This window comes from Chanodichthys erythropterus, chromosome 11 (assembly GCF_024489055.1).
Source record: "Chanodichthys erythropterus isolate Z2021 chromosome 11, ASM2448905v1, whole genome shotgun sequence".
Taxonomy (NCBI): Eukaryota; Metazoa; Chordata; class Actinopteri; order Cypriniformes; family Xenocyprididae; genus Chanodichthys; species Chanodichthys erythropterus.
Genome location: NC_090231.1, coordinates 36,477,184 through 36,491,124, shown reverse-complemented (window position 1 = coordinate 36,491,124; position 13,941 = coordinate 36,477,184). Strand labels below are relative to the sequence as shown.

The 13,941-nt window shown below is 40.0% G+C and overlaps 1 protein-coding gene across 21 annotated transcripts in view; it reads left to right on the top strand.

The window, feature by feature from the left end:
• Positions 1-13,941, top strand: part of sox6 (SRY-box transcription factor 6) — a 161,543-nt gene that overhangs the window by 115,025 nt on the left and 32,577 nt on the right. For all 21 annotated transcript variants that reach the window (XM_067399613.1, XM_067399627.1, XM_067399615.1 and 18 more), the window contains one exon: positions 6,761-6,840. In XM_067399613.1, the coding sequence (XP_067255714.1) occupies positions 6,761-6,840 (80 nt within the window). The remainder of the gene's footprint in view (positions 1-6,760; positions 6,841-13,941) is intronic.

Here is a 13,941-nt window from a genome sequence, read left to right as displayed (position 1 = left end):
TTACATTTATAAAGTAATAATTAATGTTACTACATCAATACTATTGCTGTTACACATTGTTTTCACACAAAAATGAAAATGTCATTTCAAACCTATATGACTTTCTTCTGTGGAAAAAAAAGAAGATATTTTAACTTTTTTTGTTCATACAGAGAAAGTCAGTGTGGTCAAATGTTGATTTGGACCCCAATAGCAAAAATAAAATTGAGACATTTTTCAAAATATTTTCTTTTATGTTCTACAAAAGAAAAAATAGCCATATAGGTTTGCAAGGACAGTAAATGATGACAGAATTTATTCACTATATGACTTTTGCATCAATAAACTCTTAATTTACTGCTTATTAATAGTTAATAAGGTAATTGTTGCAGCGTTTAAGTTTAGGTTGGGGTAGGATTTAGGGATTTAGAATATGGTCATGCAGAATATGCATTAATATCTGCTTTATAAGTACTAATAAACAGCCAATATGCAAACTAATAAGCAACTAGTTAAAAGTGAGAATTGTTCCCCATATTAAAGTGTTACCAAATTTTATTTTTGGGTGAACTACCCCTTTACATATTGGAAGGTTTCAATTTTATTTTGTCAGAGCTAAAAAAAAAAAAAAAAATGTCATTGATGATAAACACTACTGTCTTTGAGGGAGGACAACAATGTTAAAAAATTCCTTCCAGACTGTCTTATATTTCTTTATCTGTGGTATGTTTTTTCTGCTTCACCATACTTTACTATACCTCAGGGGAACTTATGAGTCACTTTTGAGCTTTCTTTAACTCCTTATGGCTTTCAGTCTTCCTCAGCACATATTTTATCATTGGTTGATTTCCCTGACCGAATCATAGCATTGTTTTAAAGAGTCCACCCCTTTGGATTCAGAGAGCAGAACATCAAGTCCTTCTTGTCAAGGCAATTAATTTTGAACACTGCGAAGTGTATCACCTCGATGAAGCAGCCCGTTTTGGCAGAGTTCAAGGCGTTTCGAGCCTTCAGAACAATGGATGGCGTGAATGAGGGCTGGAATATAAATACTGTCAGCATAAAAGGGTTTCAACTTCATGGGCCATAAATCAGCTATTTTACTAATATAATACTCTCTGTGGCCCTGCAAATGTTATAATATACATTTATATTATTGATAAATATTATGCACATTTAGTCACCTTTGTGAAGGACTTGTCATTGGCACTGATCTTTAGATGCTGAATGCAAATAGATAATGCTAAAATTATTATTTCTGCTCAAAAAAAAAAAAAAAAAAAAAAAAAAAAACAGGAAGGTGACACTTAGTAGTGCACATTTTCACCTCTGGTGAAGCAGCTGCCGTACTTGTCCTGGCACGCTTTTTTTCTCCTTTTGTGAAAAAGAGAATTGCTCCTCACGCAAGCACTGTAAATTCAAAAACACATTTGTAGGAAATTGCTACAACACGCAGGCTGACTCACTGCCAGTATCCCTCACCCTCATATCTAGCCATTGTTCTGAAGTTTAGGGATGTGCCAGTCTCAGTTTTTGTAATTAAACAGTTAAAAGCATTTCCTTGCCTCCCAAGGGATCAGTAGCATTTGCTTTAATTTCCATCCTTCTATCATTTTCCTTTATTTTCCCCTCTTTTCTTTACCACAGATTACTGTTGAGAAAAGTAAAAATAGCAAAGTAATGATTTTTCAGTGTAGCTGCTGAGTTGTTAGTAGACCTAACACGTGAAATTAAAAAGAACGTAAATGAAGACAAAAATTTAAATCAGAATCCTCAAAAGAAAAACGATATGATCAGTGCAGCTCAGTAAAGAAAGCTTTCCTTTTGTCTTCAAAGTATGCCTTGAGAAACCACGTTTGTTGTCAGCGCCTCATCAAAAGCCAAATATACAAGAAAAGAGAAAGAGCTAGACAGAGAGATAAAAAAGAGAGAGGAAAGCTTCAGAAGTCAGCAGGTGAGAGTTGGATTATTACAGGGTGTGGTAGAGCAGCTAATAAATTAACTAAAAAGGTAAATGATGGAACATAAAGTCAGCTATTTTGGAACTACAAAGGCATGACAGGTTGAACAAAGAGCCCGAGGGCTTTCTTTTCCCCAGTTTGATTTTTTAATATGTTTGACATGGAAAGTGTTTTAGTACAAATAACAGCAGCTGTAATGGAATCCTTGGCGTGTGTAAAGCACTTGCATTATTCATAATTTGCGAAACAGCAGAGGGGAGAAAGTTTAGGACATAGCTTATTGCTGTTTGTGCGCATGACTCGACTTATTGCCACTGATAATGTGATAGGACTCATTGCTGTTTGTGATGCCCAGCGTGGGGCGGCCCGGCCGGGTCAGCGCAAACGGCCAAGGCCTGATGCTGATGGTCCTAACCCTGCAGTGAAACAGCAGAGATCCCCTTTCTCACACACTGTGCTCAATGGCTTGGGCTTGGTATAAAGAGAGGACTCAGGTCATTCTTTACTCAAATAGACTTGCAGAGGATAGTGGTGATCCCCCCATGCAGACTTGAACATATACGTATTGCTAATCGTGGATGTTCACGGCCCTTGGGATGCAATGAGCCCTCGATGCCCCCTTTGGTGGGACCACTGACAGCCAGTGATTGTGCAGAACCTCGCCTGGAGGGCACATTTATGTCACAGAGAATGTGCGTCGGACGTTTAGACATTGATACACTACATTAGCAATTGATGATCCCAGATTTGAGCAGATATATATCAGGGTTGTCCCCCATGCAGAACTGAATTGAGAATTATTTTTAAATTCATGAATTTGAATTGAGGTAGAAAACAGATAAATTTGAGTAAGTTAGAAAGTAAAATTAAAATGGATGGATGGATGGATGGATCAACTTCCTATGGGTTGTGGCTAATAAAATTCAGATTTACTCATGAATTTAAGGGTGCGAATTCTTCAATTCTGAATTTTGTGAACATTGCTATAGATATTCAGTGTCAGTCACTGTTGTTTTGTTTGATTTTATTTTTATTTTCCTTTTTATTTAATAGGAGACTGGAGTGTAGAGAGGATTAAGAGACAGAGGAACAGGACATGGCTATCGGCTCTTACATGTTTTGAGCATATGTTCAGTCCACTGTACCGCAACTCTGAACAAAGTATTTTTTTAATAGAAAAAAGCCTTCAATCTTGGCCTGGAAGAAGGGTCGTGAGCATGGTAGACACTGAGCCCTTTAACAAAACCATTGATTTCAAAGAGAGCCCCACTCAGCTTGAATATTCCACATGCTTGGCTCTTGGCATCAGGTGGAGTAGAAGTGAAGAGGTTGCAGAAGGAGCACTCCGCCAGCCATTCCTCCCCACTCTCCTCCACCTTTTCATTAGCCTCGCCTCCCTCGCTTCTTATGGAGCACCGGCCCACATCAGCAGTAGTGGTGCCCTGTGCAAGACCCTTGGGTCCTTCCACTTAAAGAGGCCCCATTCCAAGTTGGCAGTCCAAATTGGCCTCGATTTGCAGCATGATACCTGGCTGAAACTAAATACACTATGAAGCTCTCTAGCAATGCCTTTATGTGAGAAAGCACTTTAAGCATTATTTAGCAGCCCACCTTTTTTTTTTTTTTTTAAAGAAAAGAAGACAGTGGAGTATTGTGATCTGAGCTGAGAAGGTTTGCCCTTTCCTGCTTGGTGTCTTTGCAAAGCTTGCTTTGATAAGGTACCTCTCAAATAAAGTGATGCTATCACAGGGGAATTACATGGTGAAGTGTATGCTCTAGCTTGGGTGTTCTGGCCTGAGAAGTGTGAGCCAACAGAGTATTTTTCAGTCACTTTTGACACTTTTGTCCATGGTGATAGCTTATGGTCAGTGTTGGTCACTTTTTGTTTTAGTCATTGGTTTTGTCTTGTGACAAAAATATAATATATGTATTATTATTTGCATAAATTAGTTTAGCAGATTTTTTATCAAAGGTAATGTAGGGTAGGGTAGGGTATCAATTTAATTTTAGCGACAATTCATCAAATAATTGAATAAATAACAGTTTCATTAAGGAAAGATCAGAAGCAATTACAAACCAAAAACTATTTAGGTATAACACAAAACAATACTACATAAAATATATAACAGGCAGTTGCTATTGTAGGCAGTAATGTAAGAGAGATTAAAATGCAAAGTCATAATAAATAATAATAATAAATGCAAATTGTACTCCACTAGGTGGCAACAAGTGAATGTTTAAAAATGAAATTTTCATTGAATCATTCAATTAAGAGCCATTCAAAACAGTGGATTGTCCATTAACTAAAATGATTATCACTAAAGTGATGGAATGAATGATTTAAATTCGTCCTACGAGAATGACTGAAAAAAGTGAGGAATCTTAAAACGAAAACGAAATCAAAATGCGTGCATCGTATCGAATCCCTAGTTCTTTCAAATTTGGAACCGGCTCTAAAATGGATCCAGTTCTCGATACCTAACCCTACTTACACATGAGGAATACAACATCATAATTCATCCTAAGGAGGCACAAATGGTCAAATTTGTCTTTGTTATTTTTCGTTATCACTGACAAAATCAAGTTATTAATCAACATTTTTCTCAGTTATTTCATTTGATGAGACATACTGCCTATGGCACAGTTGTACCCAGCAATCTTCTCAGAGGTCGCTGAATCAGAACTGAGGGATCCCACTATTGGGCCCCGAGGTGGGCTGACAGTAAGCTCTTGGCCCTTGGCCTTAGCAGGCTTGGAGAAACAACCCTATTGGGCAGTGGCGTCACTGCAGCCTCCCTGGCATCCACTGGCTGGAGACAGGCAGATTTTCCTTTTAAACCAGATTCACTTTCACAGACTGACATAGAGAAAGCTGGCAGCCAATCTTGTCTACTTGAGACACTGGCTGCCCACCCAGCCCCCAGACCGTTAGCCTTGGACTAGTGTTCTCGGCTGGCACTTGACCTGCCCATGGCTCACATGACATATCACAAGCACAGAATGAGAGAGAGAGATGGAGAGAGGGAGAACCTTGGACGATAATGACCCCCTCCACAACTCTTATTGCACTATTTGAAATCTGTTCAGTTGCATTCTTTATTCACTTCTGCCACAGGGTGGGATTGAATTTCCTGGCTACATCACAATGTGCTGTGGTCAGTCAGAAGTGAGTGAGGTGGTGGTGGGGGGGGGTGGTGGAGGATATATGTGTTTACCCCCATGCCTGTGGCTTGATAGCTCCATATGTTTGTGAGAAGATGTGACAGACAGAAGTGGGGGCTGAAAGCGGGCCAATTCCCCTTCCATGGGCATGCTTTATTCAAACCTCTGCTTTTAGAGCCAGAGAGAGTGTTATATACACCAACCACAGTACAAAATACATCTCACACACTTAACACACACTTTCAGACACACTCATTTCTGTATAAGGTTTCCAGAGCTGTATCTCCAGGGGTTTTGTGTTCAAACCTGTAGTTTTTCATCTGATCCCTATTGTGTTTTCTGTTCACCTTATTGCAGTGGTTCACAAACTTTTTAGAGTGGCGTACCCCCTGAGGCATTTAACATCCTTCTGCGTACCCCCTCTCTTCCACTTACACTTAGGACAATATGGCGGTAAGGATAGGAGAGGATAGGCAACTCTTAACGAGTGAGTCATCAAGTAATTCAATTATTCATCCAGTAAGTAAACCAGAGGCTGGCTGTATTTATGTATGGGTCGTTGAATGACTCTTATGGTTCATTCAAAGTCGCAGATTCGTTCATGAAACACTCGTTTGGAGTGTTCTGCTGTGGCTTTCATTGGAACTATTGTTTCTTTGCAAAATAGAGCAAACAATACTATGTTTAAAATGTACATCACTTAATGTTAACTTTTTGTTTGTTGAACTGTGGTATAAAATCAGTGTCATGTTTGCAATTGTGTGGATATTTGTGAAAAATGGCATTCTTGCTCTTATATTAATATTAAAAACAATAACTCACACAGGGTTTTTGTATCAAAGAGAGTTCAAGTCTTAAATCAATCTCTATGCACAGTCTGTCTACAGTCTAGTAAGTGCTAAATCCCCACTTTTACAAAGGTAAATTGTCGAGAACGGCAGAAGATGAGGTAATTTGATTGGATGTCATGTATTAACTGCATTTTGCCTGTTAGAAATACATGCTTGGTTAATGCTATTTTAAGGTGGGATAGAATTAAATGAACAGCAAAACAGCATTTTGTTTGCATACCCCCTCTGTCACCTCATATACCTCAATTTGGGAACCACTGCTCTACTGTATTGCTTCATTCTATTGGATACGTTTGATCTCATGATGAAAATGTTTCACAAGCTGTATTTACATAAATTGTTGTCTTGTTAAAACCTGTTGAAGTTGGCGTCAGCACCCTCTCTCTCACACGTATTTTATTGTGCCAGATCACATTGTAAAACACATAATGGCATGTAGAACAATAGTTTGACTAGTCAAGCTTCTCAAGAACATGATATACTTGTGAACAATAAAGTAAAATGGCATAACCTTGCACACAATGCACACCCAGATGAGAAAGGACTGTGCAAGTGTGGGCAAAGATAAAAAAGGGAGAAGGCAAAAAGCCCAAGTGTGAGAGAAAGAGAGACGTTCCAGTGTAAATCCCACTCTGCTCTGGCCAGCTGACTCTTTTGTGAGTGCAGATGTTTGGGCTGAGTGCCGAGGCTGGGTGCAGGCAGGCCCACAGGAACTGTGTTGGCACTTGTCTGGCCTGCCGTTGGGCCGCTCATTGTCTCAACCTGTGCGCATTGTTCACTGTCTCCCCCTCCTCTTTTCTCCGACAGGTGATAACTACCCGGTGCAGTTCATTCCATCCACAATGGCAGCTGCTGCCGCGTCAGGACTCAATCCTCTCCAGCTCCAGGTATGTACAGTCACAAAAGAATTTACGGGCAGTGGGCCAAGCCCTCAGCACCGTGTGAGCAAACCAGCTGTATGCTAAATAACAAGTTAGAGCTAAATCACTCACACACCGGTCCACCCCTACAAGCTTAACACCTTCCATCTGCAATATAGCCCGTTTTTACAGCGCAGCCTATGCATGGGAACCGGGTGTTGCATCGATGAAGGGTATTTCAGGGGCCCCTCGTACCTTAATTGCTTTCTCTGTTGACGCCGTTCTGTGTAACTTTGTGGTATCATAATGATGGAATAGCTTCCAAGACCCTCTGGGCTGCCTTGAGAACATTTCTCAGATGCCATCTTCATGTACTTTAATATAGATTCATATCTTCAATCAAGTTTATCTTGTCATTTTTGTCATTTTAATTGTTTCTTTTAATCCTGATTTTTGCCTTGATTACTTTGTCATACACATAGAGCAAGTTTTTTTTTAGCTGATAGCAAGTTTTATTACAGCAACTAATGTCATTAGTCCTGCTTACTCATAGAAATGATTTGTTACCGTTGAGCTTTGAAACTTCTTAAATGCACCTTTAAGTTCTTTGAACAAAGTTCTTTGAGCAATTGAACGAGAGTAGAAGGCGACACAGCTTGCAGCCCCATAGTGGATTCATTTATTCATTTTTTCTCCTCACTTTTTAATTCATAGACAGTTGTTGTTTTGTAAACAACAGTGGTAAGCGGTTGATAGCAATTAGACATTAAGCTCTCTGATAGCTAGGAATGTTACAAAACAAAGCTGGGAGCGGAGGGAGGAGGACATGCGAGGGAGAGAGGATAGGAGAGTGTTTTGTACCTTTTCTTCTTGCTGATACATGTGCACAATTTGTCCTTCGGAGCTTATCGCTCTCAGCATTAATGAGCCTTGGCAAGTTGGAACAATGCTTGCAGCTGGAGCTAGAAAAGACTTTGCTATAGCATGCGACTTTGGGAAGAACAATCATCTGTGTTGAAGGTGAGGAATGCGTCTATTCATGTTAAAGAGTATGTAAAAATGTGCGTGCATTTGTATCAGCGAGCTAAATGGGGAGGGAGCAAAAACTGATTGAAAATCATTTCGATCTATACATGTAAGCGCGCATTCCCTCCTCCCTTATGAGTAAGCTGCGGTGGTGTAACCAGGGCCCGTCCCGTCTATTTATAGCGTTCCTGATGGGTCAGCTCGAGTCTGGGATAGTCATATATCAGGAGGCACCGAGACCCCTCAGCCATTCATTGTGATAATACATTTAACCCTGGAAATGGGCTGAGAGCAAGCCTCTGAGTCCATGACTTTGCTGACCTTTAGAAAATACAGTAAACACAAATGAGTTGCATTCCCATTAATTGAAGTTTGTCTGTCAGCCGCAGATTTAGCTGAGCAGATTGGTATTTACTCTTGGTACCCTTCAGTCTAAGAAAGCCCGGCTAGTCAAACATACCCTTTCCGCCGCAACTGAGCAGCTATCATCACGCGAAAGATGATTAAAAACGATCAGGACGGAGATAGGGGAGATGAATCTCATTCCGAGTGCAACAATAATGCTATTAGTGCTGGCGTTACACCCGTCTGGCTAAGAAAGTTCACTTTGAGGACAAAAGGACAGGCAAAACATTACTTTGAAAGAAAATGACAGCAGACTGATGCAAATGAGGTTGTAATTTAGTGGAGAAGGGCGATTTGGATTGATTTGTTCGGCAGTTAACACGTGTTAGCATGTGGTTGTGGCTGCTTTTGTCTCTCTTCCTTTTTTGAGCAGAAATAACAAGCTTTGAATTCCTGTCTTAAATCAAAGGAAGCAAATCTTTTAAAATATGTCAGATAAATGAGGGCCAGCGCTAGGTCAGTGTTAATGAGAGGTATGTATGGATTTGTCTGCTGTGTCTGGGTGATTATCTGTAATGGCAGTATCACTGAGCTCTTGCCGCTTATGCATCACTGATCCGCTCGGTGGGAGTGACCTCACCTATGAGATCCCCACTTCCTGTGCCAGTGGACCCACCCACCCTGTGCCACTGGCTGGGTGCATCTGTCTAATTAGAATATCTTCGCTTGTCAGCAATTCTGGCAAGGTATCATTTTCTCTAATTTGCTCGGTTTAGACTGGGGAAATATATGAACCTTAAAAAATGCTCTGATTGGAAAGGAATTAATTCCCACAATGCCGTGCTCGGTCATGCAGGAAGAGGGATGGCCGCTCTGCCAGTCTTAATGTTGTCGATGCTACCGCTCGCAATTTTACCATGTCATAACAGTAAGTGGGCTGGCTGTGGAATCTCTCTCTCTCTTTTTCTCTCTGTCCTGTCTCTTCCCCGTCACCCTGGCCCGTCCACAGGCTAACAAAAGGCCTCAGGTCCCGGGGAGTGGAAATGAAAGCGGCCAGGCGATCTGAGAGCGTAATTTGCTTGTCAATACATTTCCCTCGACTGGCGGCACACACGTACATGCGCCCGCTTGTCACCCCGTGTCCCAACACGGCCAGTAATTTCGTTCAATGCGTCCCTGACAGATTGGCCCTTGTCTGCAAGTCACCAGAGAAAAGCCGCTCAAACTATTCCCCAGACCGCATGCCTCTCTTCATTAAGAACCTCTCAGGGTTCAGGATGAGCTGAGGCAGGGCCTCCAAACAATGGCTCCATCCCCCGGCGTTGCCTCCCTATTAGAAGTGACACCTCTCACCTCCAAGCGGAAATTGTTTTCGGATTGTAGCCGAATGGCCAGACAGTCTAAAAGGAATTATCCTAATTCTACAAAAGAATTCGATTTTATTTTTTGTCTGTTTGAATTGGCATTTAATTTGCTAGCGTACAAGATCACCTTACATCAATTGCTTAGAGGAAAACAATTTCCTTAAAGCCATTCTCTCCTTGATATATTGTTTTGCCACAAGTTTTATACAAATCTCGAGTCAACTTTGAGAAAGGCCTGTTTTTTATCATTGGAAGCAGTCTTTTGGGTTTAAGCAGTCCTAAAATAAAACATCATGGGATAAAGCAGAACATCTGGGTTTCCCCGTGGCATATAATAGAGGGAGCAAACACAAATAGGGCATGGCGGTCTCTCTCTTGCTCTCTCTTTTGTTTTCCCCCTCCTTTCATTATTTTCTAATCCTTTTCTCTCTTCATCTTTTGTGAATTCATTTACTGTTTTTGAATTTAAAGAGCATATTTAAAAATATTGTTCAAGTGTTTGGTCTCTTAGATTTTTTTCTGGAATTCTTGAGACCCCAAACAGAACATTGAGGGTTAAGTTTGTACAGCTTTTCTCAAGCTAAAGGTGCTTTATTTCATGCTATCATTACTGCTAGTGCTAACACATTTGAAGACTGTACTTGAGAGTCAAGGAGACTTCTCTGAAACTTCTGCTGGGGTTGAGAAGATGAAGGAAGAGAGGAAATACTGTGTTATCTTTTGTTTGGATGCTCATGTCTCTGCATTCCGGATGTGTGGAGGGAGCAGGGCTTTCTGCCATGGCTAACAAGTGGAGCACTTTTGACTATGAGCTGCAGAAATGAGAGCGAACAGCTGCTGGTGTGATTGAGAAGGAGAGGAGAGAAAGAAGGAGAGGGGAAAGGAGTGGCGCGTGCTGTGCGAGACAGACTCCGGAGAGATAGCCAGAAGACGAGAGGCGGTATGAGCACAGGGCAGAGGCTCTAATGGGAGGGATAGGTGGACATCTGGATGGACAGAATTGTAAAACAGAGAGGCAAGTAAACAGATAGCGAGAGATGCAAACCATGTAGCATTAGATGACCACCTGGGTTGATTAGCGTAGGCTTGTATAGCAGAAATGCGCAGGACACATCATACCTTTCAAGTTAGTGAAGCTATGTAAGGAGAGAGAAGGAAAAAACGAATTGGATGGGTTGAGATGGGGGAAGGGAGAAAAGAACGAGGGAGCAGGCTGGGCGCCAGCAGATGGGACAGATGTCTGGCCATACTGGAAAGCATTGGCGCAGCGCACTAGCGCACCCCTGCTTCCCTTTCTGACATCTGGGCCAGCCTGGGTCAGCCCGCCTGCCTTGGGCAATGAGCCTGGACAAGCCTTGTGGCAAACGGGCGCGGGCGCCCTAATGCTACTGAAATGGCAGAGTCGACCATGCAGCAGTAACACAGTCCTCTCTCCATGCTACCGCTCAGCTGTGCCCATACAGAGAGCTGAGGAGAACACACAAACACAAGAGCCTTAGTGTGTGTAATTTAGTGTGTGCAGTGTGCTTATGTTTTGACGTATGATAATGTATCAGTGGGGTTTTTGGCCTCGTGGATACGTTTCAGTGAGCTCAGACTGGGGCCTGTGTGGATAAGTTGGAGAGACAGTCATGCACCATTATAGCTAGAAGCACTAAAATTGGCTAAATCTGCCACTGTATTTCACAGCATCTGCCAGAGAGCAGTCGGCCCCTCTCTTTAAGAACAAACAAGAGACTCAAGTTGTTGTTTTTTTCCCTTGCATGATGGCCTATTTGCCCATTATATATGCTGAAATCTAGAGTTTCATGAGCCATTTCGGTTTGCGGCCTCATTCCGTTAGATCCCAAAGACAGAAATTCAGAAAATATGCACACTGTGAACACTGTGAAGGTAAAGTACATTTCTGTTCAAAAGTTTGGTCAGAAGGTGTTTTTTTTTTATTTTTTTTTTATACTTTTATTCAGCAAGGATGCATTAAAGTTTGCTTCAGGGATTTAACGCACAATATATACAATGCAAATATTACAAAATATTTCCATTCAAATCAGATACTGAAGACTGGAGTAATGGCTGCTGAAAATTCAGCTCTGCCATCACAGGAAAAAAATGACATTTTAAATATATTAAAATAGAAAACAGTTATTTTCAATTGTAAAAATGTTTTACAAAATCACTGTATTTTGGATAGATAGATAAATAAATGAATTAAAAAAAAAACCTAACCTATACTCCAAACTTTTATCAGTAATTCTTTGGAATAAGTGTGTGTTTACAACTAGCTTTGAGCATAAGCGACAGACTATGTGTTGTGTTACATTCTTTTATTATTATTATTATTATTATTATTATTATTATTATTTTCCTTTTTTAAAACTTTGTTTATAATATTTGAGCATAGACAAGAAAGTTTGGGTGAGAGAGGGAGATTGCAATACAACCCAGGTCAGACTCGAAATTTTACAGTACATGTGTGCACATCTCTGATTATAACATCAATGTTTTCACATTGTAAAAAAACAGTGTCTTTGAATGCTGTTTGACTAAAAATGTGTAACCTTTCTTAACCGTGCCTTTTCCATATATAAACAGTTTATCCTGAGCGTTTACATACCTCTACACAGAGGTGGAGCACTGAATTGGCTCTCCGAGACACTTGAAAGCAAAGTATCCCTGAGTGCTGATGCATCCAGCGGTGTGGTCTGAAAGTGTCGGGTAGTCTGGATGATCTGCAAATACTGTTGTTGCAAGCAGAAATGGTGGGCTCTCTCATTTAACCTTTTCTCTCTCCAGAGGGGTTGCTTTTAATTATCAGAGGCTAACCGCCTGACCTTGGGCCGGACCCCACTCATTTGGAATCCACAGACTGTGAGATGGGCTTGGCTCATATGTGCGAGAGAGGGAGGCGAGGAAGATATTAGTCGAGCTGCATGTGTGTGTGTGTGTGTGTCGCTTGAAGTGTGAGGTCCGCGGGCGAGCGAATTGAAAAGCCCCATTTCCCGAGCCTCTCTCTCTCTAACTAAGCTGTATAGCAGCGAGTCATTTAATGCTCAAGTGGACAAAGGTATTACCTGAGTCACTGGGGTGGATCAAGCCTTTTCTCTGCAGGCCTTTCTGAAACCACATGCTGAGAGCAGCTCAACCTCTCTGCCTCTCTTTTTCTTTAGCTCTCTTTAGGCCTCTCTCGTTCTCTCCGGCCCCACTAGTGTTCCGTCCCCATCGGCTCCCATTTCCTCAGAGCCAGCAGCTTCAGTACACACTGTAATAGCTCTCCACTGTGTCAGATTGCTGCTTATACACCACTTTGTATGTCTGTTGGTGTTAGCGCATGCATGTGTGTTTCGTGTGTGCGTTGAGGTAGCGGTTGATGCAGTGCTTATCTTTTGTTCCTCTTTTAAAGTATCAAAACCAATAATCAAATTGAGGGAAGTTTGGATCGTGTCAAATAAATGTTTCATATTATATTATATTACATTACATTACATTACATTACATTACAGTCAAACCAAAATGTATTCAGACGTTTTTGATATTTTGTATATATTTTTACTAGTGGGTGCAGGACACTAAAGTTCATTTATGTAAGTGAGGATAGCAAAATAAAGTAAACTGTGACATATTATACACAAAAATTCTTCATACAGTGGACTATCAGTAAAACTGATACAAATTTGGAACCAAAAATCATTCAGACACTTTGACCTGACCATGTTTTGCTTAAGTGTTATCTGACATAATTAAGATTATTTTTTGTCTGACACAGTTTAACTCTAAGATCTTGTCATATTTTATTACCATTTTTTAAACTATATTATAAACTGTATTAATGAATGAAATGTCCTGAAAGATGAAAGATGTCTGAAAAAATTGTGGTTTGACTGTATATTATATTATATTATATTATATTATATTATATTATATTATATTATATTATATTATATTATATTATATTATATTATATTATATTATATTATATTATATTATATTATATTATATTATATTATATTATATTATATTATATTATATTAATTATATTATTGTTATACATTAACAGCACATTAAATGCTTCACAAAAACATTTGTTTTAAGCGTGCCAGTAGAAAGTATTAATTTTAGATTTCCAAACATTCTTTTTGCAAATAATTTTATAATTCAGAGAGATTCTTGATTGAACAAAAAGTCCTACAACAGATGGTATAGCACATAAAAATCTTGATTAGAGTTGAAATTGTTATATTAGAAATCAGAATGTGTTAGAAAGTATTACTGAAGAAGATCAGATTCATGAAAATTCTTGTCAATATATGATCTTTACCTCCTCATTTGTTAAACAGAAACAGTGCAAGCTTTATTTTTGTAGCTATTTTTAAAGCATTAATAGACAGTGTTGATT